This window comes from Rousettus aegyptiacus, unplaced genomic scaffold (genome assembly GCF_014176215.1).
Source record: "Rousettus aegyptiacus isolate mRouAeg1 unplaced genomic scaffold, mRouAeg1.p scaffold_m13_p_1, whole genome shotgun sequence".
NCBI lineage: Eukaryota > Metazoa > Chordata > Mammalia > Chiroptera > Pteropodidae > Rousettus > Rousettus aegyptiacus.
In genome coordinates, this window is record NW_023416284.1 from 14700819 (window position 1) to 14723163 (window position 22345).

A 22345-nucleotide genomic window follows, 5' to 3' on the forward strand; every position below is an offset into this window, starting at 1 on the left:
AGAACCTGTATTCCAGAATGTTTCTTACGGCAAAGGAAAAGCTAGGACTCCTCGGCTTTGCTCTGGCAGGAGGAGATACAGGATTGTCTGCCGCTCCTCCTGTGCCCCACGTCAAAGCAGGACCCTCACGTTGGATGACAGGACGGGACCAGCTGTCCTCCTAGAGAGGTTGCTGGCGTGGGAAGCCCAGGCTCGCTTACCTTGAGCCTTTGAGGTCTGGAACCTGCTAACGGCTAGGAAAACAAAAACAAAAACAGAGAAACGGATCTCAAAGTGAACTTCAGGGACTCTTTCTACGGTGCTAAAGACAGGGGCAGAATTCACGAATGGGCCTTTAGCTGGGGACAATGGCTACCGAGTTGCTCAGCCACGCTGTCATTCTGCTCAGACAAACTCTCTCTTCTTTGAAGCCCGTGCTGCACGATGCTTGTGACAACTCCACCCCACCAGTCTCACAAAACAAAACAAAACAAAACAAAACAAAACAAAACAAAGCAAAACAAAGTAAAACTTCTAGAGTTCTGGTCTGCTGCGCATTTGGCATGGTCTAATATTACCCTTCAGTTTAAGACTGCAAAGGAGAGACTCGAGTCGGGCAAGGTGAGATGAGAGGACCATGTTCAAATAGCAGAGGGGCCGTGGCATGGAGAAGGGTCTAGTCCCGCTTTGTGAACTACCTCTAAACAGGACAACCGGGTAGGGGGGTGGGGAGAGAGAGGGGACATATTAGGAGACAGATCTTTTCTTTTTCGATGTCAGTAAAATCTGCTTTAATCAAGGCACTGGGGAAGGGCCAGGAGTTTCCCCCTCTCATTCGGACTTCTCATAGTGGTGAAACATGGTGCTAAAAGTTTGGGACTGTGGCTTCTGTTGGGATGTTCTGAATTCAGATATACTGTGTGCAAATGAAGACCATCTGTATTTAGTGAATTTAATCCATCCCTATCATCAAAGGACATATCGCTCCTGATAAAAAGTCCCGAGACTGTTGATGTGTAAATTTCTAAATACATACACTCAGCTCTGTGCTCCAGTGGCCCCCCTGTCTCTCTCCCATCCTAGTATGTATTGTACCATGTGATTTGTTTCCCCTTGTCGCCGACTATGGGGACAAAGCATGTAACTTGCTCCCCTTGATCTCCCAGCGTCCACCGGAAGCCGGCACACAGCAGGTACCTGGTATTATTTGCTGAATGAATGAGTATACCAGGGTGGACTGGCCAGGGCTTCAATACTGGCTGTGGAACATCCCTAAGCTACAGAAAAAGCAGATTCTAAAATGACAAATACTCAGGAATGTGACCTGCTCCTGTCCCTTCTTTCAACACTCGGGAATTCCAGAACCTGTTCTGTAGAAGCAAGAACATTCGAAAGGCGGTGCGGCGTGCTTGGGGGCGGGGGCAATGCTGTGCCGTCTCTGAGGTTCGTGACGCGATGGTGAGAGAGCCTGAAGGGGATCCCTGATCATTCACGGACAAGGAACGAAACCCTAGACACCTGCCCCAGAGCCTCTTCTTAGAGAAAAGCCTGAGAATCAGATGCATGTTAGAATCCCCAGACCTGGCCTGTGCCAATCTGGGACATTGATTTCGATGTCCCAGGTTGGGCGTCTGGGTCTTGACCTTAGCCTGCACCTGACTCCAGGTGGCCTTGGGTAAGTCTTGTCCCCTCTTTGGCCCTCAGTTCCTCTGTCTGTCAAGGAGGCTTGGTTTAGAAGGACTCTAAAGGAGCTTGGAACTTGAATGGCCTCTGCTTCTGTGTCACTTTGGGGTTGGAAACCTCCCCTGACTTCCCAAAATCCCCTTTATGGCTATTGTCAGTGACGCAGCACAAATTCAGCTCCGCGCTTACTGACTCTGCTTATAACTTCAGATCTCTCTTAGGGTGGGGTTCCTGAAGCTTATAACATGTGTAGAAGACCACGCTTCTACATAAAGACCTTAAGAATACCTGGCGTCTCATGCCAGCATTGGGGGGAGCAGTAGCAGATGGCCTCTGGGAACCAGGAAGTGAACAGAGAGTATGAGCTTTGGGCAGACAGTCCTGGGTTCAAATCCCAGCTCTGGCACTTGCCTGCAGTGTGCAGGCTGCTTAATTTCTTGCCCTCATCTCTCTCATCCACAAAAGGGGAAAACAACAATCTTCACTCCTCAGGGTTGCTGGGAGGGTTAAGTGAGCTGGTGTCTCCTGCCAGCTTCTGAGGCGGAGATGATGCCTCCTGCAGTGAGTCTCTTCTGTTACAACATGAGGACAAAGGACCAAGTGAAGCCCCTTGAAAACTTTGCAAACACGCAGACTCCTGGATTGTAGGCACGGGGATGTTGGGAGGGGGCCATGAGGACAGTGATAAATGTGTTAGTGTCTGAGGCCAAATTCCAGGGTTGCGGGAGTTCGGGCACCCTACAGGTTCGGTGTTGAGGCTGAATCAGCGTTACTTAGAGTAGGGGCATCCCATGAAGGGGTCTGGAGCTCAGAGGTGGGAGTGGGGGTGGGATTCTGAGCCCCCGTTGGAATCTGGCTTCCAAGACGGTCCATTTAGCCTCCAGAGAAGCCATGGCTTAGGGTGGGGTGAGATGTGCAGTGCAAGAACCTGAGGGGACTCGCCCTGGAGGCTTCGACACCTGGAGGGGGCCTCCCGCCTCACTTCCTCCTCCTAACCTGCTTAGAGAGACAGCAAGGGGGTCAAAAGGCTCTTGATGATTTATAAAGATTTGTCACATCTCCATACCCTGTATAACCACGTGCTGAAGGGTGGGGCAGGAATGGGTCCTGGTGCCAACTCATGGAACTGACTCACTCACTTAGATATAGATGTAACTGCTGGACTGTTTTTTTGTTTGTTTTGTTTTGTTTTTTTAAATCTCTCAGCACATTTACACCACTCTGTGTACACAGGAATGAGCTCAAGGCAGAGGTAAGCAAGCAGCCACTAATCGCACAGGAATAATTAGTCAGGGGATTAAGGTATTGTTTTGTCTTCCCACTTCTGCCCCTCCCTCGACATTTCCCTCACAGAACAGCACTAACCCTACCACCTTGGACCAGAGGCTGGGTCGAGGAAGAGCAGCCATCCACATGCGACAGGAATTTGGGATCTCTGATGGTATCACCTAACGCAAGATCCCTGGCCGTCTTATAATTTCAGTAAGTCATATAAAAACGTAAGTCAGCCACGACCAGCCCCTCCTGACTCCAATTTACACATCGATTCACTTTTCCATTTCTCCACTCATTTATTTAATACCAGGCTTTCACCTGTGCTAGGTGTGGGTGCCAGGAGGAAGACTGTCCCTTCCCTAAAGGAGTTCTCAGGATGCGACCTCCATCACGCCAACCCCCTCCTCTCCCTGCTGCCCTGAACGCTGTTCTTGTAAGAACCTGTGCAATCCGGCAGCCTTGGCATCCCACCACTGTCCAGAAGAGGCTGCAAATAGGCCAAGAGAAGCTTAAAAGCTGACCTGGCATCAAAGGGCAGGGTGGGAGGCAGCTGAGAATAACCTGGAGAGGAAGTTCTGGGGGCAGATGCTCCAACCTGACCACAAGCTGCAAATGCACATAATGTGACTTGGCAAGGATATTTGGTTGTAAGTACTGAAGGTCCTGGGTCTCGCATCTGCCCTGGCACCAGTACATGGTGACAAATCTGCAAGAACAGTGCTGGGCAGTTACCTACAGAAGTTTGGGTGTGCAAGGTCAGACAGAAAGGAGGTTCTGTAATCTTCCATGGACCATAGTTGCAATAGGGTGCGCTGCCAGGGTGGTGGGCGCAGCTCCGGCTTCACGAGAGTAGGCGGTGAATGTCCTACCCGCACCCCATGGTGCTCACCTTTCTCATGCACTCACCTTGATGGAGTCCAACTGCAAGAGTACCTGCAGCTCTGCAGGAGGGAGCAGCCCTCTCCACAGGACTGATGGGAGTTGGTGGATAAATTCCCCAGTTCCTGTCCCTGGCAGAACAAATCTGGAGGGCCCAACCCTGAACTCCCAAAGCCGCTCAGCGGGACACGGCCCCAGCTGCCTGGGGCTGTGGCCTGTTTGATTTTGCTGCCTTCCCTCTCTCTGGTCTCCCACTCCTCTACTGGTCTTTCTGGAATCACCGCCCTGCTTTGTAGTCCCAAATCCCCGTCTCTGGGTCAGCTCCTGGGGACCCAACCCACGACCCCTGTGGTCTACACAGCTGGATGAGCGGTGAGACGCCATTAAGAAATAAGAGCTCACACTTTTCCATTCATTTCTGTCCTTTTCTCTAAAAATAGAGCTCTTTATTTAAAGCAATTTAGGGTAGAGACCAACGGGCATCAAGAAATTATTTAAATATGATATAAACATACAATAAAATTAGAAATAAATACAAATATCTAAAAACGATGTACAATCTTCTCTGTACAGTTGACCCTTGAATGACACAGGTTTGAACTGTGCGGGTCCGCTTATATGCAGATTTTTTTCAATAATATACAGTTGGCCTTCTTACTCCTGGATTTTGCATCCGCAAATTCAACCAACCGGGGATTGAAATCGGTATTTTTGACCCATGGTTTGCAATCCTTGGATTCAGAGGGCTGACCGCATGCACTGATCTGCATCATTTTATACAAGGATCTTGAGCATGTGTGCATTTTGGTATCCACGGGGGGTCCTGGAACCATTCCCCCCTCGGACACTGAGGTATCACTGAAGTTTTCAGGGGGTCAAAAGTTGATGCAGATTTTTGATCGCACGGGGGATTGACGCCCTTAACCCCCATCCCCACCCCTACCCCTGTTGTTCGAGTCAATTGTGCTCTGAAGAACTGTAATATTGCTTTAACCCAAAGCATCACGGGTTCTTTGTTTGATGTCCTTCCTTCAAGTGCGGCCCTGCAACCCATGCTAGGCCGTTCCTAGGCTCTGAAAACAGTTAAGTGCTGAGCAAACCCACAAATGATTATATTGTTTATCATACTCTTTTCTAATGCTTCCCACAGGTTTTGAAATGACTGAGTGACTACAGAGGAGCTGGAATTTAGAGTTAGTAAAAAGCCCACCTTATCTCCGACATTAAACTTTGAAAAAAAACGAAGCTTAAAAAAATAACAAGGTTGAAGAATAGAGATACAGTGGTTCCTTCCCGCAAGCCTAAGGGCATAGTGATGACGGCTTTTCCTTTCTCCAAGTCACCTTCCTGAAGCAGCTCAGCTGGGCTCTAGAAAGAACTTCGGCCTCGCCCAGTCCAAGGCTTTCAGTTTGTTCTTCCTCCTCTGCGTGCGAGTCCCAGCCATGAAGGCCTCCTGCCATATTTGTGCCCCTTGGAAATCCTTGCTGGGGACCTTGGCACTTTGTTGACATGGCCAAGGGATCAGGGGTTGGCCTAGCTGGCCGGAGACCAAAGATCTCACCTTTAGGGGGATGATACACAGTAAGTCAACATTCTTGGTCCCCATGGGTGGGAAGCTCAGCTATGCTCATCTGTGTACAGGTGGGTACAGGTTACCAAAGCAGTTGTTTGGGAACCCCAGCACTACTTCCGGGTAACAAGAGTCACCTGTTTCCAGAAGACACTGGTTTCTCATAAAATATGGGACTCATGAAAATATGGGACTTCTTTAGAACCACAAGGGTCGATCACAGCCCAGAAGCTCAACTCCCATGCCGGATTGCTACCCCACTTCCCACAAATCAGTCCCCCGGAGGGCGGAACCATTTGGTTCTATGTGGAAAAAAGGGCGAGGGATGGTCCCTTTGGCTGGGTGCTGGCTTCTGAGAACTCAGTTTCCGGACCAAGAGGTGGAGACAGTGAAGGCGGAAGAAAGGAGGCAGACGGGAGGTGAGGTGAGCTAAGAGAGGAACGCTTGCAGGTGTTCCGAGTTTGGGGGTCACAGGTGGGAAATGCCCAACCGTGTCTTTGGAACCTGGGTGGATGGAAGATCCTCCTGGCCACCGTGCAGAGTGCCAGTGGTGTGCAAGCACCGTGCCACACACCTCTCTCTTCCTCAGAGGCCTCCCTGCACCTGGGTGGGAGCTGCGGATGAGGAAACCCAGGTACGGAGAGGGCGAGCGGCTTACCTGAGGTCAGACAACCAGGAAGTGGCAGAGCTGGGATGTGGACATAGGTCTGTCTGACAGTAAAACCTCGGCAACTCCATGACTCAGAGTGTGTGATGTGGATAACAGCCGCCGTTCCCCTCCCCTCTGACACTCTCAGCCAGCCGGATTTTTCTTCCCCGGGGCCCGTCCTAGGGGACCCTCGCACCAGGAGGCTGAGGCTCAGCGGGGAGGGTGCTGGAGAAAGGCAGGAGACTCTGACAGAGATGTGCCTCCAAGGGGCCCCAGGCGGTGTCAGCTCTCGATGTCCGCTGTGACTTGACAGCACCTGTTTCGTGTTGTCAAGGGATGATTTTTCCACCTGGCCTTTCACCCAGGAACAGCGCGGTGATCTGACCTCAGCCCATCTTTTCTCTAGTCCTCTTGGAACTCAGCCCAAAGCTGGTGGGTCATAGGATGCGGTGGCTTCTTACGGCTCAACCCGACTGACAAACAGCCCCTAGCTGTAAGAATCCTCCGCTGCCCCAGGGAAGATGCTCCTAGGTTTTCAAGTCTCAGTGGCATCTTGGGTCCTTGGGAAGCTCAGTAGCACCAGATTTGGCAGGAAGGTGGGGGATGGCTCACCTGGCCATGTAACACCCCAGTGTCCTACCCTTGGCCTCAGTCCTCTGGAGGCTGTCAGCCGCCCAGCTGCTGGAACCGCCGTCCTCAATTTCTGATTCCCTCTCACTCTCTCCTTCCTCCTCCTCCTCCTCCTCCTCCTCCTCCTCTTCCTCGGGGCTGCTGTCCCAGCAAAAAGTCAGCGTGTGAAGAGAAACTGGGGGGTCCCCAGGGACCAGATTCAGCTTTGGTGATGAGGAACCCCAGGTAGCCCAGGAAGAGAGGTCATCTTTTAGGGGTTCATGCAGGGAACCCGAGTTCTCGGAGAATTTGAGGAATGAGAGAGCCTCCTGACACCCATCCACATCCAGCCCTTGGCCTGGCCCCTCCTTGGCCAAATAGCCAGAGGACCCAGCCTCAGCCCAGGGGGAGGAGCCTGCAGAGCTGGTCCAGCTTCTGTATGAAGAGTCCCACGTAGAAGAGCCTTCGAGCTGAACCCCTGCCTCAGAGTGCCCCGGGGTCTGGTGCTCCTGCTCCAGGAAGCAAGGGTGTTCAATGTAGGGCTGGACGCTGATGCTGTCATCCATGTCCTCCTCGTCATCATCCTTGTCCTCCTCGGCACTGTCTTTCTCCGATCCTGCCTGGGTGGTAGCTGGGGCCCTGGCTTTAGGGGTCAGCTTGACCTTTCTGGTCAGTTCCTTTTGGGGATAGAGGGTCAAGTCATTCAGGGGCTCTGGGCCGCTGGGTTGAAAGGTTGCTGGGGGATGTCTATGTCCAGAAAAGTCCTGATTAGGGGAGGGGAGGGAAGAACAGAAAGTTTAGGCTTTCCTGAAGCACGACTGTTGTAATTTGGGTTCCCCTGGAAACGTGATCTGAGATCAGGATGCAAATGTAAATAGTTCTTTGGGAGGAGATCCCAAGAAACACCAGCAAGGAAGTGGGCAAATGAGATGGGGGTTGGGAGAGCAGCCACTAAGCTGGGTCTCATCAGGCAAGTTACCCCTGAGGCAACTAGATCTTAACCCTGAGGAGGACTCAGGGAGCCTCTGGTCCAGCACCTGCACCTCAGAGTGTCATCAGGTGAGTGGTAGAAGGGGTGGTGGCCATGCTACTTCCCTGGCACCTGCAGCCTGCTACGTGCACAGGAGAGTTGACACCAGAGGCCAGAGACGGCCCCTGGGATGCAGGTGCTTGCTACTGGAAGTCGAGCTGGTGACTTCCCACGTAAATAGGGAAGGTGGAGGTTGATGCTCAGTTAGCAGGATTTCCCCACAGGTCCTGGAGCCAGGAGCCTTGAAAATGCTCCTTCCCACGTGGCAAGGACACTCAGAATCCTCAGAGCCCCCGCCCAGCCCGAAGGCCCACTGAGCCCCACCTATGGCTCAGCCTCCCTCCCAGGCCTTCATCTGAACAAGTCTGACCCACCTGGCCTCTCCAGCTTCCCCTGCCCCAGCCGGGCCCCAGCAGACAAGTGAGGAAATTCCAGGGTTGGCCTGGGCAAGACTCCTCTGGGTTAGATTGTGAACTAAGTATCGGGACCCTTCCTAGTCTCCCTTTTGGCACCACCTTCTTCCCCTCCCTTTCTGGGCATCCCTCCTAAGTCTCAAGGATGGGGCCTCTGCTCTGGGCATCTGACAAGTTCTTAGCAGAGATAAAGTTATTTAACTAAAAGGGACTTCTCTCTCCCAGGTATATTTGCTATTTGAATTTTGTGCCAAAGGAATGATGGATTACTAATAAGACACAAAGATAGAAGACATTTGGCAATTTGGGCCACCTTGATATTCTCTCTGAACTACCTCTAAGTCTAGCCCTACTTCCTTACTTTTCAACAACCCTTCTCCCTCGGATGCATACCCCCAGATTTGCCATACCAGGGCCTGTGGCTTCTTTGCCTGCTGAAACCAGGGGTCCCCTGTGAAGTTCTTCCAGAGCATGCGCCCCATGACAATAACCAACAGCAGCGGCAGCAGAAGTGGGAGCGGCACCAAAAATGCCCAGTTAACGCCTAAGAAAGGAAAAATAATAACAACTAGGTAAACAGCAACAATGGCTTCCGTCTGTTAATTGCACACGTGCTGAGGGCTTCACGTACATCATCCTATTTAATCCTCATGAGAATAAACTCCTGCTACGGATTGTGAAAATCAAGATTCTGACAGGTTGTACGAGCTGCCCAAAGACACACACAGTGAGGGCGGGCGGAGCGGGGATTTTAACTGGGGCGACACTGTCTCTGGACTCATGTTCTCAACCACCACGTCATGAATCTCCTGAGGCTCATTTCTGTGCCACTTTGTACCTACTTGGAGCCTCCAGGGGGAAGCAAGTGGGCTTGGAGAACTCGCTGTATTTAGTGTCACCGAAGGTGTAGATGGTTCTGGCGCTGAGGCAGTGCGGTCCCTTGGTGGCTGGCTGGAGGGGTATCTGGACCAGCTGGCCACGGGGAGTGACTGGAAATCGGGTCTGTTTGGAGAGAGGAGCAGAGGTGAGCAGACCTGCTGTGGGGGCTGGCTCCGTAGAGCCAGGACAGGTGAGGTTGACGGACAAGATACAGCTGCGATCCTGCACTGTCTTTTCCCGCATTTAAGTTCAACGTTGAGGGAGCACTTCCCAACATCATCTGGTTTCTTTTCTGCTGAGTCTCGAGGTAGAGACGGTCTGGGTTGAAAAGCTGTCCTGTCACTCAGGGTCACTCTCCACCCACGGCCCGCTGGTCCTCACCTTGAGGGGCATATTCCTCAGGCTTCCTATCTTAAGGCCCTCCCAGTTTATTTGGGGGACATCATTTAGCCATTACAGACACCGAAAACTCTAAGGCTGCCTGTCCAATATAGTAGCCACTGACCACATGTGGGTACTGAGCACTTGAAGTGTGGTTGGTCCAAACTGAGGTGGGCTCTAAATCTAAAGCACACACCATATTTCAAAGACTAAGTCAAAAAGAATGTAAAACATCGCAATAATTTTTATGTTAATTACACATCGAAATGACATTCTATGGGGTGAAATACAGAATATTATGAAAATCAAATTCACCTGTTTCTTTTAACTTTTTAAGGAAGAACACTTAAAATTACATATGTGGCTCCCATTATATTTCTATTGGTTAGTGCTAGTTTAGAATATTTGTAAGATTCTGGAAGGCATAGACCACATCGGATGGAGATGTACATCCTGGGAACCAGAGGACAAAGGAGGTCAGGAGTGTGAATACTGGTTCAGTGAGAGAAAGAATGGGCGAGAATGGGGTCAGTCAACTACAGCTGTGGGCAAACCTGGCTGCCATTGTTTCTTGCGAACAGTTGTACTCGAGGACAGCCATGCTTGTTCATTTGCGTATTGTCTTTGGTTTCTTTTGTGTGACAGATGCAGAGTCGAGTAGCTGTGACAGACCAAATGGTCTGTAAAACCACAAATATTTATCATCCGGCCCTTTACTGGAAAAGCTCGCCAAACCTACTATAGATAAATACGTACAGACATGCACACGCACCCACAGAAAACACATTGACTGGACAGACGCCACAGAGTTAGTTGTGGTCATCTCTGGTGCTTTTGGTTTTCCTCTTAGAGCTTCTCTGTATTTCTGCATTTTCTGATTTTTCTGTAATGAATCCAGTGGCTTGGCGAGCAGGCCACCTGTAGCCCATCATGTATCAATCAGATTTTATTGTAAAGGAAAAAGTTTCATAATTTTAAAAAATGTTAGGTAGAAAACTGCTGTGCTATTACCACCTGTGACATGCAGGAGCAGGGGATGCCCTGCATGTGCCTCTTAGTAGGGCAGAGGAGGACCACAGGCCAGTCGTACTGTGCAGAGTCAGATGTACGCCGAGAGTGAGCGGTATGTGAGGAAGGCTTCCTGGAGGAGGTGTGCAGGGAGTAGGCTGGGAGGGTGAGGAGCACTGGGGTTTAGTGGGGCAGGCGGGGGGGCTTCCCACCTTGTTCATGATCCCTTCCTTCCAGAAATCCACCTCGTACTTCAGATCCACTGGGGGCATGCAGGGGGGCAGCTGGTACGTGGCATTGACGCTCAAGATCTCCTCTGTCGGGGTGAATACCAGGTCGGGCGGGGCTGGCTCCACTGGCAGAAACAGAGCAGGACCTGTCAGTGCGCTCTGGGGGCCGCAGCGTGTCCACCCCCTGCCTCCAGGCAGGCTTGCTCCTCACCTAGCTCAGGGAGCGCTCCTGGCAAGGGGACAGCCGCGCTGGCACCTGTCCGACACCTGTGCATCAGGAACCCCCCAGACTTTTTTTTTTATAGCCCTGTAATGACCCTGAGAGGAGACAGCACTATCTCCATTTTAAAGAAAGGCAAACTGAGGCTGAGAGGGGTGAGGTGGCCAGGCCGAGCTCACGGTTAATCTGCTTTTACTCATGTCGTCCCTTCCACCGGCTGCCCGTCACGTATCACTGGTCTGCCACAATCTCGCCCACGTCTGTGAGTTTTCTATGGCTGCCATCACACATTACCACAGACTCGGTGGCTTAAAACAACATAGATTTGTTATCTCATGGTTCTGTAAGTCAGAGTCCTACAGTCATATATAGCCTTTATTACACTAAGAGCAGGGGACATTGACTACCTATCAAGCCGTGGGCAGGGAGCAAAGAGGAATGGGGAGATGAGGCCTCCATGGACCTTGACCTCTAGGAGCCGAAAGAAATTAAGGGGAAATGTAATATGCAAACTACCAAAACTCAAGAGAGAAAGTGACCAGGGCCACGGCGGAAGGTAGAAAAAGGCAGCAAGGGTTGTTCAGGCTTGGGTGTGCCGTGGGAAAATCAGGAGAGCTTCAGGGAAGAGGAGGCAAAGAAATTAATTGAAAAGAGTAATAACCTCCTCTTTACATCTTTCCCTCTATTCTAATCTCTTGTTCCTATCTATCCGACCATTGCAGTGGTTCATCCATCATTTTTCTAGCCAGACAACCTCTCTCCCTGCCTTCCCATCCTTCCTTCCCTCATATCCGTCTTTTCTATTTCTCCATCCTTCCCATCCATCCATTCTTCTTTCCTTTCCATGTATCTTCCCTTCTTGTTTCTCTTTCTTTCATTCATTTGTTCATCCCCTCTCCCCTTCCCTCTGGTCCTTCCATCCCTTCCCAGGCAGCCAGCCTTGCTGCTATACTCTCTACCCACTGATCCACCCCTGTGCCTTTCCTTCCTATCCTCCATCTATCCATCCATACTCGCTTCCTTCCTAGTAAGCATTTGCCCTTGCATCTAGTCTCCGTCCCTCCTTCTTACCCATCGTGCCCTCTACCATCCTCTCTGTGCTTCCTTTCTTCTTACCTGTCCATCCTTTCCCTCCTTTTATCTCTCCACCCAGGCAGCTTTCTCCCATGCGAGTCACCTCTTCTTCCTTCTCTGCCATCTTTCATTCAATCCCTTCTTTCCCTCCCTTCAAACCATAGTTTGCCCTCAAATATTGTGAGAAGCCTGGGCAACACAATACAGATCTCAGTTCCACAAGGTTATTGTCTGACTATTTATCCTCCCCTTCTTCCCACCCTGCCTCACTCTTGATCTGGGCCAGTGACTTGTCCAAGATCAGAAAGATCCAGGTTCACGTCCCATCTCCTCCACCACTTCCTAGCTGTGTATCTAGGAGAGTTACTTACCTTCTGTGAGTCTTGTTTTATTTATTTTTAAAAAATGAGTTAATGAAGATGAACCTCTCAGGTTTGTTGCAAGGATTAGAAATAAAATGTTTGTTTTTCGGGAAAAAAAAGTGCTCTCTTCACTCAACGTTAACGCTGGTGATTTCTGAATTCACTAAGCATGGGAAATGTTTCCTTCTCTATTTTTATCTTCTCTCCCCCAAAATTTCTATAGTGTTCAGAAATTACTTTTATAATTGGAATTTTCAAAAACTGTTTCTTAAAGAGAGAGGTTGAGCATAAAAAAAAGAATACGTATAGAAAGCGACTTGCATAGTGTGTGACCAAGGTCATGCCTGACAAAAGATAATGACCATTAGAGTAGGAGGGACAAGCTGAACGGCTGGTGCCAGTGGCACTCCCATAACTCCCTGCCACCAAGTCAGGCTTCCTGGACACGGGCCAGGGCCAACGGTGGGTGGCCTCGCAGAGCCGGCTTTGGGGAAGGGGGAGGTGGATGGTTAGGATGGCAGTGCCACCGAGCCGAGTTCTTGGTTGGAGAGCCTCCCGCTCAATCCCTTACCCACAGACCTACCTTGAAAAAGGTACTCCAGGTACTCCGACTCCACCCAGGGCGACCTGGCGCTGGGAGAAACCGCCCGCACTCGTCCTTTGAACTTGTTGTAGAGGTCCTGTCTCTCCAGGCACATCAGAGAACATGACAGCTCTTTGGTTCCCGCACACTTTTTCACTTTTTGCCACCGTCTGGGGGGCGCATAGCTAAGGGAAAAGACGGGACAGCTTGGGCCATGGACTTAGCCTCTTGGGGCAAAGGAACTTTGAGAACATGTGATCATTCTTCCCTCCATTCTGCCTGATCCATCTATCTGTCCATCCACCCATCTGTCCTCCATCTGTCTCTTTCCAAGCAGCAAGACTTTGGCTGAAACAGAATGAGAACAGTCCAGTTAGGAGCTCAGGCTCTGGAAAGACAGATGCGGGTGGGAATCCTGGCTCTGCCCCTCACTAGCTCTGGGACTCTGTGCAGGTCACTATCCTGGAGCCTCAGTTTCCTCATCTGTCATGCCTCTCTCACAGGATCGCTGTGGTGGTTGCTAGTACTAGTAACCATTTTCCCCATGTTTATTCATTCAGGCATTTATGGACCACCCACTGTGTGCCAGGCACCATGCTGGGTGCTGTGAGGGGAACATATAGGTCCATAACTTCAACCTCCTGAGAACACCACGGTCCACGGAAGGAACCTGAGCTCTGGGCATTATTCTTGGGGAATTGGCATCGCATGACAGACGAGGTCCTCGGGAACTTACACTCTGGTGGGAGGGCATGAGGGACAATCATCACATCAAGATAAATCCAGGAGCTTGTAAGTGCAGTAGTAATAGGGTGCTATGCGAGTGACGGCTTTCCAAAGGCAGATCGGGAAAGGCCAGGAAGATAGAATTGAAGCTGAGGACACAATGACAAGAAGAGAGCTAGGTGGAAGCTTGGGGGAAGGAACAGTAAAAGCAAAGCCCTGTGATGGGAAGGAGCTTGACCTCTCCGGGCAGAAGCGAGGAGGCCAGTGTGGCTGAAACCCAGTGGTCAAGGGAGGGAGAGATGTGGACAAATGAGCTGAGGACTGAGAGGGCAGAGCGGGTGGGGCCTCGTCCTCCTGGTAAGGAGTTTGGATTTTACTCCTTGTGTGACAGGAAGCCACTGGAAGGTTCTGAATAGGGGCATTGATGTAATTTATATTTTTAAAAGCTCACTGATCAACCAGCTAGGAGGCTGCGGCAGTGACCCAAGAGAGAATGGTGGTAGACTTGGTGAGGAGGAGTTGAATTTGGGATATAGTTTGGGGCAAAAATACACAAACTATAGGAAGAAACAGAAAACCCACAATTATAAGGAAAACTTTTAACACAACTCAGTAACTGACATTTGAACAAAGAAAAATAATCAGTAAATATGTTAAAAAACTGAACAACATACTAATCAAAGTTGGCCTAATGAACTTGTTTAGAACAAACTGAACAAACTGGTTAAGCCACACACGAACATTAATAACATATTTAAAATATTAGCAAGTATTAACAAAAATAAAGCAACTCTCAAGACATTTCTGAGAGTAGGTATTGCATAAATTGTTTTCTCTGATTGTAAAAAACCAATTAAAAATCACCAATGAAAAAAGAACTAAAGAAAGGTTGAAAACATTTTAGATGTTTTAAAATAACTCATGGATTAAACAAAGAATTACAATGGAAATTAGTAAATATTTAAAAACTGGATGATTAAAAAATAATATAAATAAAAATTTATGATACAACTAAATAATACTTAGAGAGTAACATGTAGCTTTGAATACTTATAACAAAATAAGAAAGCATAGAAATTAATAAGCTAATAAGCGATTAATTAAAGAAGTCAGAAAATGCATGCAAGAAAACCTATACATGAACAGATCAAAACTGTAACCTACTTTTTCAGAATGTTCTAAAAGACATTAAAAAATGATATGACACAATAGAGAACAACATAAAATAGAATTAGATGCTCAGAAAGGAGATAAAAATACAGGAAGAAATCAGATTAAAAAAAAAAACTTATTTCAGAAATGAAGAATAAATTAGAACACTAGAGCAAATTAATATAACAGATAATGCCATAGAAATAGAAAGTGAGAAGTAGGAAAGCGTTAAAAATAAAAACGAACAGAAAAGGAAATGCTAAAATTATAAACCTTGCAGAAGAAAGCATAGAAGAGCATATTCATGACCATGAGTCGGGCAACTATTTCTTAGGACACAAAGGCTTTTCTTTACCACTGAAGAAAAGAAACCTGATGAATTAATTCACTCAGGCTACCATAATAAAAATACCGGACGAGGTCACCTAAACAACAGAAATTTATTTCTCACAGTTCTGGAGGCTGGAAGTCCAACCGGGTGTCTGCAAATTTGCTTTCTCCTGAGGCCTCTCCTCTTGGCTTGCAGATGGCCACCTTCTTGCTCTCGGTGTCCTCACTGCCTTGTCGCTGCGTGTGAGCATCCTTGGGACCCTTCCTCTTCTTATAAAGATACTAGTCCTATTGGATTAGGGTCCCACCCTATGACCTCATTTAACATTAATTACCTCTTGAAAGGCCCTAACTACAAATACAGTCACATGGGGGTTAGGGCTTGGACATATAAATATTTATATATTGGGGCCTGGGGAGGGATATGATTCAGTCCGTAACAGGGCTATTATGAATTCAGCTGCTATGAACATTCCTGTATAAGTCTTTGTATGGACACGTTTTCATTTCTCTTGGATAAAGATCTAGGAGTAGAATCTGGGAGATTTGGTAACTTGATTGTGTAACTACAAGAAACCGTCAAGCTGGTTTTCCAAAGTGACTGTACCCTTGCGCATTTCCACCACCGATGTGTAAGAGTTCTTGTTACTCCGTGTGCTTGTCAGAACTTAGGTTCGTCGGTCTTTTCATGTAACCATTCTATGTAGTTGTATCTCACTGTCGTTTTAATTTACATTTCTCTAATGACCAATGGTGTAGAACATCTTATGTGCTTATCGGTCATTTGTATATTATCTTTTGCAAAGTGACTATTCAAATATTTTTGGGTGATTTGTCTTCTAACTGAGATGCAGGAGCTCCTTATCTATTTTGGATACAAGTCTTTTATCAGAGTATATATCGTGCATATTTTTTCTCAGTTGCTGGCGTTTTCATTTCCTTCAGGCTTTTTTAAGAACACGAGTTTTAAATTGAATAAAATCCAGTTCATTGGGTATTATGGACTAAATTGTGTTCCCCCAAATTTGTATGTTGAAGCCCTAACCCACGATGTGACTATACGGTCGTCCTACCTTATCTGAAGGGGATACATTCCATTTACAAGACCCCGAGTAGATGCCTGAAACTGCGAATAGTACTGAACACCTATATATACTATGTTTTTTTTCCTACACATACCTTTGATAAAGTTTAATTTATAAATTAGGCATAGTAAGAGAGTAACAATAATAATAATAATAAAAAAATAGAACAATATACTGTAATAAAAGTTATGTGACCACGGTCTGTCTGTCTGTCTGTCTCTCTCTGATAACCAATCTGATAACCACGAAGGCTACTAAGTGACTAATTGGTGGGCAGCATATGCCACACGGAGATGCTGGACCAAGGGATGATTCACCTTCTGGGTGGAATGGAGGGAGACGGTTCAAGATTTCGTCATGCAACTCAGAATGGTGTGCCATTTAAAACTGAGGAATTATTTCTGGAACTTTCCATTTAATATTTTTGGACCACAGTTGACCTCGGGTAAGCGAAACCGCAGAAAGCAAAACCGTGGATAAGGGGGAACTATGGTGTTTGGAGACAGGGCCTTTAAATGTAAACTAGGATTAAATAAATCGTAATCTTTTTAAGATTAAGGGCCCTAAAGCACTAAGGGCTGGTATTCTTAGAAGAGGAAGGGACATCAGGGTTGCTCGCATGTAGAGGAAAGGCCAGATGAGGACACAGAGAGAAGGTGGCCATCTGCAAGCCAAAAGGAGAGGCCTCAGGAGAAGGCGAAGCTGCTGACGACACCCCGATCTTGGACTTCTAGCTTCCAGAACTGTGAGAAAGAAATGTCTGTTGTTTAAGGTCTCCCCTTCCCCAGTCTGTGATATTTTGTTATGGCAGCCCGAGCCAACTAAGTTAAAAGGACTCAGATTTTGGTACCATAAGTCGGGTGCTAATGTAACAATTATCTAAAAATGTGGAAGTGGTTTTGCAATTGGGCAATGGCATGAACTGTATGTTGGAAAAGGCCAAGGAAGAAGTGAAATATTCATGCAAGACCCTTAGCACTCAGCCTGGCAATGGTGAGTCCTGAGCACATGGCAGTTCCCTCCCCTTCCTGCTCCTCCTCCTCCTCACTAGTTCTAGATCAATCCTTCTGAGTATCTGCTTTTATCATCTTACCCTCCTACTGAAGAAATTCCAGTGATTCCCATCTATGTGCAAAGATGGTGAATCTGTTTCCATTTTCAGATTCTTCTGGATGAGTAGTGGCTGCCAAGTTGAGAAGGACCGCAGGGCTTTATGCAGGCTCCGCGGGGGAAAAGGGACATCACCCAGTGATGCCTAACACAGGCTCTGCAGAAGACCCATTTGCCCTCTCTAATCTGCTCACACAACCCCAGGCCCTGAATCCAGGCCCTCGTGAAATTCCATCGCTGGGCCCTCAGAGTTCCATCTAGCCCTGCTCTGACTTTTCTCAAAGATCCGCCCCTACCCCTGGCAGGCCTATCACCTGTGCTCTGTTCTCCATTCAACATCATTCCCATGTCCATACCTGTATCAAATGCCCTAATCAAATACCTGCCACCTGCCATCTCCTGCGGAACCTAGGGAACCACGAATGCTGCCCTCTCTGAATGCAGCTTTTCCAGAGAAGCCCCTCTCCCACCGACCAGCCTGGAGGCTTCCCTTTACCTTTGATAGGCCACGACGTAGGTCACATTCTGGAGGTGGCCAGGCCCTGGAAGCCATGTCAAGTAAACGCTGAAGTTCTTGGAGAGCAGAGTCACGTTCTGGGGAGGGGCCAGGCAGGACCTCTCTGTGGGGGAGAAATGGGTCATGAAGCCTGGAGCTCCTGGCTGGTCTTGACATGGACCATTCAGACCTGAATGCAGCATGGCAGGCAGTCATGTGCTCACTGAGTTTGAGGAACCTGGAGTCATTTGGGGTGGCTGAAGCATGGGGGACACAGTGGGGGCTGGGAACCCGTGGGTCAGGGTCCCTATGATAGCCATGCCACCAACTGCTGTATTGTAGCCTCATCCTCTTCCTAGGGTCTCAGTGGCCCATCTGTGTCTTGAGAGGAAGCTCCTGCTCACTTGACAACTGAAGGTTCCAGTAGACCTGTCCAGTAGACAGAGCGGAAACCATCTAACAGACTCCTGGGTCTCCTGGACAGCCCTGAGGGTCTCCAGGAATAGGGGCTCTGTCTTGTTCTTAGCCATATCCCCAGAGCCGACCTACAATGGTCTCTGGCACATAGTAGATGCACAATAAGTATCTGTTGAGTGAATGAACAAATTCTGTGATGACTTGCATTATTCCAAAGGCTTCCTAACTGGTCCCGCTGATTCCAACCTTGTTCCCTCAGTGCACTCTCCACACAACAGAAAGAGTTAACATGGAAGTCAGATCATGTCACTCCTCTGCTTTAAACCCTCTTTGGGCTTCCATTTCACTCAAGGCGAAATCCACAGTCTTTACAATCATCCACAAGACCCTGCCCAAGCTGACCTACTATTTTTCCCCTTGCTCCCTCCTCTCAAGCCACACTAGCCTTTTTGCTGTTCCCAAAGCATGCCGGGCAGGCCCCCACCCTCAGGCCTTTTCACGAACTGGTCCATCTGCCTAGACAGTTCTCCCCTGGAAATCCACCTGGCTCATTCCTTTGAGTCCTTCACATTCTGCTCGGTTGTCACCGTCTCTGTGACACTTTCCCTGACCACATTTAACTGGCCTCTCCTTTCCCTCTTTGGCTCCTCCTCCTGCTCACTGCTAACCTCTTCTTCTGATACATGCATTTGATTACACACCATCCCCCGCCCCCAGTTTCAAGCCCATCCCTGGCCCTCAGAATAAAGTCCACATTCCTTATCAAAGTATGTGACGCGCTGCCCAGTTTGGTCAGGTCATCTGGTCAACTTCTTCCTTCCAGCTCCCCCACAGGTTTGACAGGCTGTGCCAACTTTCCTTCTCACCTTTGTCAGACCACTGTATTCTAATCTGGGTGCTTCTGAACCCAGGTGTCTTTGACTGCTAAGCATGGTATCTGCATTTTCTCTTTAAATCCTCCCCATACACCTAGGAGGTATGTACTAATTATGACCATCACACTACAGATGAGGAAACTGAGGCCTTCTCAGCTAAAAAGTTGCAGAATCAGAATTGAAATCTAGGCCGAGCCATCTCCAAGTCTGAGCTCTTGACCATGCAACCTCCTCTAAGTATTCATGGGGTCAGTTCCAACGTCTATGGACCACTATTGGTCAATGACATCTACTGACCACTACGTGCCAGAGGTTTCAAAGAAGAATACAACTCCATTCCTACCCTTTAGGAGCTCACAGTCCCATGGAGAATTCAGTGCCCTGAAGTGTCATATGGGCCATGAAAGAAATCTATACATGTTACAGAATGACATTAGGGAGAGAGAGGTCAGTTCTACTGATGGCACTCAGCTGTGCTCCCTACCTCTGGCCTTTTGGACCAAAATATGAGTGACTATTTCCACCTTATCCTGTGTCCTTGAGCTGGACATGGATCATAGGGGTGCTGGTGCTTTCACTGCTCCCAGTTTCTGGATTTTCTAGCAGGTGACCAGTCTGTCTGCAAGCTGCTTACAAGGTATCTGCGGGCAGGACAGGCTGAAAGTCTGAGCTTGGCCACAGGAGATTAAGAGCAGCTAGAGTAGCCACCCTCTACTGAGCCTTTAACAGGTGCTAGGCATGGGTTTGGCACTGTATATGCAAAACCTTATTTAATGCTCAGGACAAACCACCCAATAAGGTAGGTGCCATTCCTCTTCTGTAGAGAAGCACTAGTTTCAGAGACGGATGACGGACAGTATGTCTGAGGCTACACAGCTAGTTCGCATGGGAACCAGGATTTGAAACTGGAGTTGGCTGTGCTGCAGCCTAAATCATCACACCACAGTTTGCGCTGCGTACAGTGAAGATTCCTCAGTGAAAGTATAGCCAGGTCTAGACAGGAAAGCTATTGAGTTTAAACATGGGGACAGAGGACCCCCTCCTCTACTCCCCCCTATTGTCCCTCGTCGGCTGTAAAAACACTCGCTGCTGAGGAGGCGCCAGGGCCTGGGGCAGCCCTGAACTGACCTAGGTGAACTGACCTATCCCTCCCAAGCATGACCTGGCCATGCTTGCCACAGCCTCGGTCTTCTGTGTTCTGTGCCTCGTCTCTGCTTTCCTTCCTGGGCAACTCCCTGAATTGATTGCTCTGAGCCTCAGACTCCCCACCTGAAAAGGGAGGAAAATAACTGTCTTAAGAATGGTTGGGCTGTGAAACTTAAATAGGATAACGTGATGCCCAGCATAGAGAAGTTGCTCAATAAAAGTTGCCTTTTAAAATAATCATCAGATTATGTCCTAGGGCCCTTCTAGTTCTTACACTATGAATCTAAGACTAGGAAGATATCCTGGGGACGATTTCAGGACCATCTCCCTAGGTCGGTTGGAACTTGGTGGTTGAGTGTTTTGTCAAGGTATTTTGTATTCAGTCACCTTATTACCAGTGGGAGCTCAGCAAAAAGGCAGCTGGATAAAATAACAGCACCGTACAGACTAAACCAGAGCTCCTGCCCCTCAGTCCACGGTGGAGCATCTGGAACCAGAGGGGACTTCAGTCTGACTTCCCTTACTAGCGAGGGTCAAGCGTGGTATTAATGCAGAAGGCAGTGCTTTATAGGAGACCTTAGAAAAGCACTTCGTAAATAAATGCGACTGCTTTTTAAACTGCCATCGTCTCTTTTTCCTGTTCCCCTGAGGCAGAACTGGCATAAGGAAACTGGATCACTTTTCTCCTGGAAAGAATTTCAAAGACTCAGGTCTATTCAGTCTTCGGAAGAAAAAAAACTGGTGTTGGGTGGGAAGGGCGTTTCGTACTCCGACGGCTGCCGGAAAGGCTCGGCCCACGTCTCTCCCTCCGCGGAGCTCCGGGTCCGAGGGTGGGTGCTGTCCGGCCGGGGCTCCCTGCAGCCCCCCGCCCTCCCCACGCCCTTACCTGGAGCGGACTGCAGCAGGTACAGGAGCAGGAGGGCCCAGCGCGCAGCGCCTGTCATGTCGGCCCTTCGCGGGCCGGCCCGGCGGGGCCCGCTCCCGCCTCCTGACACACCCTCGGGCAGGTGACGCCACCGGCAGCCAATGGGAGGCCGAGCCGTGGGCCCGCCCCCACGGACCGGGACTCTGAGAGGGCTTCCTCCCCCGCTGCGCATCCCCCACCCCTCACCCCCAGCCCCACCCCCTGGCGGAGAGAGAAACTCAGCAGCCTGGCCGCCGGCGCCCACCTGGCTCTTAGCTCCCCAGTGCCTCCACTTCAGTTCGTTCTGCTCAATTTCTGCGCGTGAGGTTGGAGAATCAGTAAATTTGGGTATGGGGGGGGGGGCAGGGTGGGCAGGCGATGAAACCTGTTCATTATTAATAAACCACAGTTAGGAATTCCACGGTGGGACATTGAACAGGATCAAGAAGTGTTTGGGGCCAGTATAACAACAGAGCCTCAGACACCGCTGGCGGGATTTGAGCGTGTTCTCTGTGCCGGGTACTAAACCAAGCACTGCACACATTATCTACTTTAATCTCACTCCCCCCGCCCCTGAGGATCCAGTGGGTCGGTCCGTTGGTCCTGTAATTCTCTGCATTCTTCACACGGGGAGTGGCAGTCTCCAGTGGTTAACAGGCTTCTTCGGGGTGGAGGTGGGGGTGGGGGAGGGAAGCTGGTCCCTTCTGGCACCAAGGCCTGTGGTTCGTGACCAGTCACCTGAACAGTAATGGCTTCCAAATAATAGAACCAGCCTCACTGCAGAATGGTCTACTGTCATTAAAAAAATGTTGCCTCGATGTGTTGCCTAGTGACTCAAGGATGAGTACAATACACTCAGTAGCAAGAAAGCGAGCCCCATCAAAACATGGACCCGTTAGAAAAACGTGTCTATAGGCACGAATAACAGATTTTGAGGATGTACGCCCATACATTCGTGGTTGTTATCTCTGAGTGGTGAAGATATATATAGTTTTTAAAAAATTTTTAATTAGTTTCAAGTTTACAGGACATTGGTTAGACATCTATATAGTTAGTAAAATGATACCCCAATTGCTCCCTCCCTCCCCTGACCCTCCACCTAGACAATGTATTAATGCTAATTGCATTCCTTATTCAGTACTCCCCATCCTGGAGACCATCCCTCAGCTACTAATTTGTACTTCTTTAACCCTTCGCCCCATTCTCCCAGCCCCCTCAAACCTCCCTCCCCTCTGTCCATCACCAAATTGTCCACTATATTTGTGAGTCTGTTTTTGATT

At 49.0% G+C, this 22345-nt stretch overlaps 1 protein-coding gene across 3 annotated transcripts; it reads right to left on the minus strand.

Moving 5' to 3' along the window:
* Positions 1–214: 214 nt before the first annotated feature.
* IFNLR1 (interferon lambda receptor 1) lies at positions 215–21126 on the minus strand. 3 transcript variants are annotated; one of them, XR_001594669.2, is made up of 7 exons: positions 17724–21017; positions 12825–13009; positions 10568–10710; positions 8930–9089; positions 8498–8631; positions 6045–7408; positions 215–233 (listed from the first exon to the last, which is right to left on the minus strand). XR_001594669.2 is itself a non-coding variant. In XM_016126798.2 (7 exons), the coding sequence occupies exons 1-7, from the start codon at positions 21103–21105 to the stop codon at positions 6644–6646; spliced, it is 1569 nt and encodes a 522-aa protein (XP_015982284.2). In that variant the 5' UTR covers positions 21106–21126; the 3' UTR covers positions 2335–6643. The 3 variants fall into 3 exon arrangements, 2 of the variants coding, with proteins under 2 accessions (XP_015982284.2, XP_015982283.2); XM_016126798.2 differs by lacking the exon at positions 215–233 and adding an exon at positions 21048–21126 and having other exon boundaries at positions 2335–7408; positions 17724–17847; XM_016126797.2 differs by lacking the exon at positions 215–233 and having other exon boundaries at positions 2335–7408.
* Positions 21127–22345: the final 1219 nt, after the last annotated feature.

Coding starts and splice junctions, on each gene's coding strand:
- IFNLR1 (XM_016126797.2), bottom strand. CDS start 17,926: ATGCTGCATTCAGGTCTGAATGGTCCATGTCAAGACCAGCCAGGAGCT. Junction 9,090..10,567: donor AGGAAGGGATCATGAACAAG/GTGGGAAGCCCC, acceptor CTCTCCAAACAG/ACCCGATTTCCAGTCACTCC. Junction 7,409..8,497: donor CAAAGAAGCCACAGGCCCTG/GTATGGCAAATC, acceptor TCCCCTAATCAG/GACTTTTCTGGACATAGACA.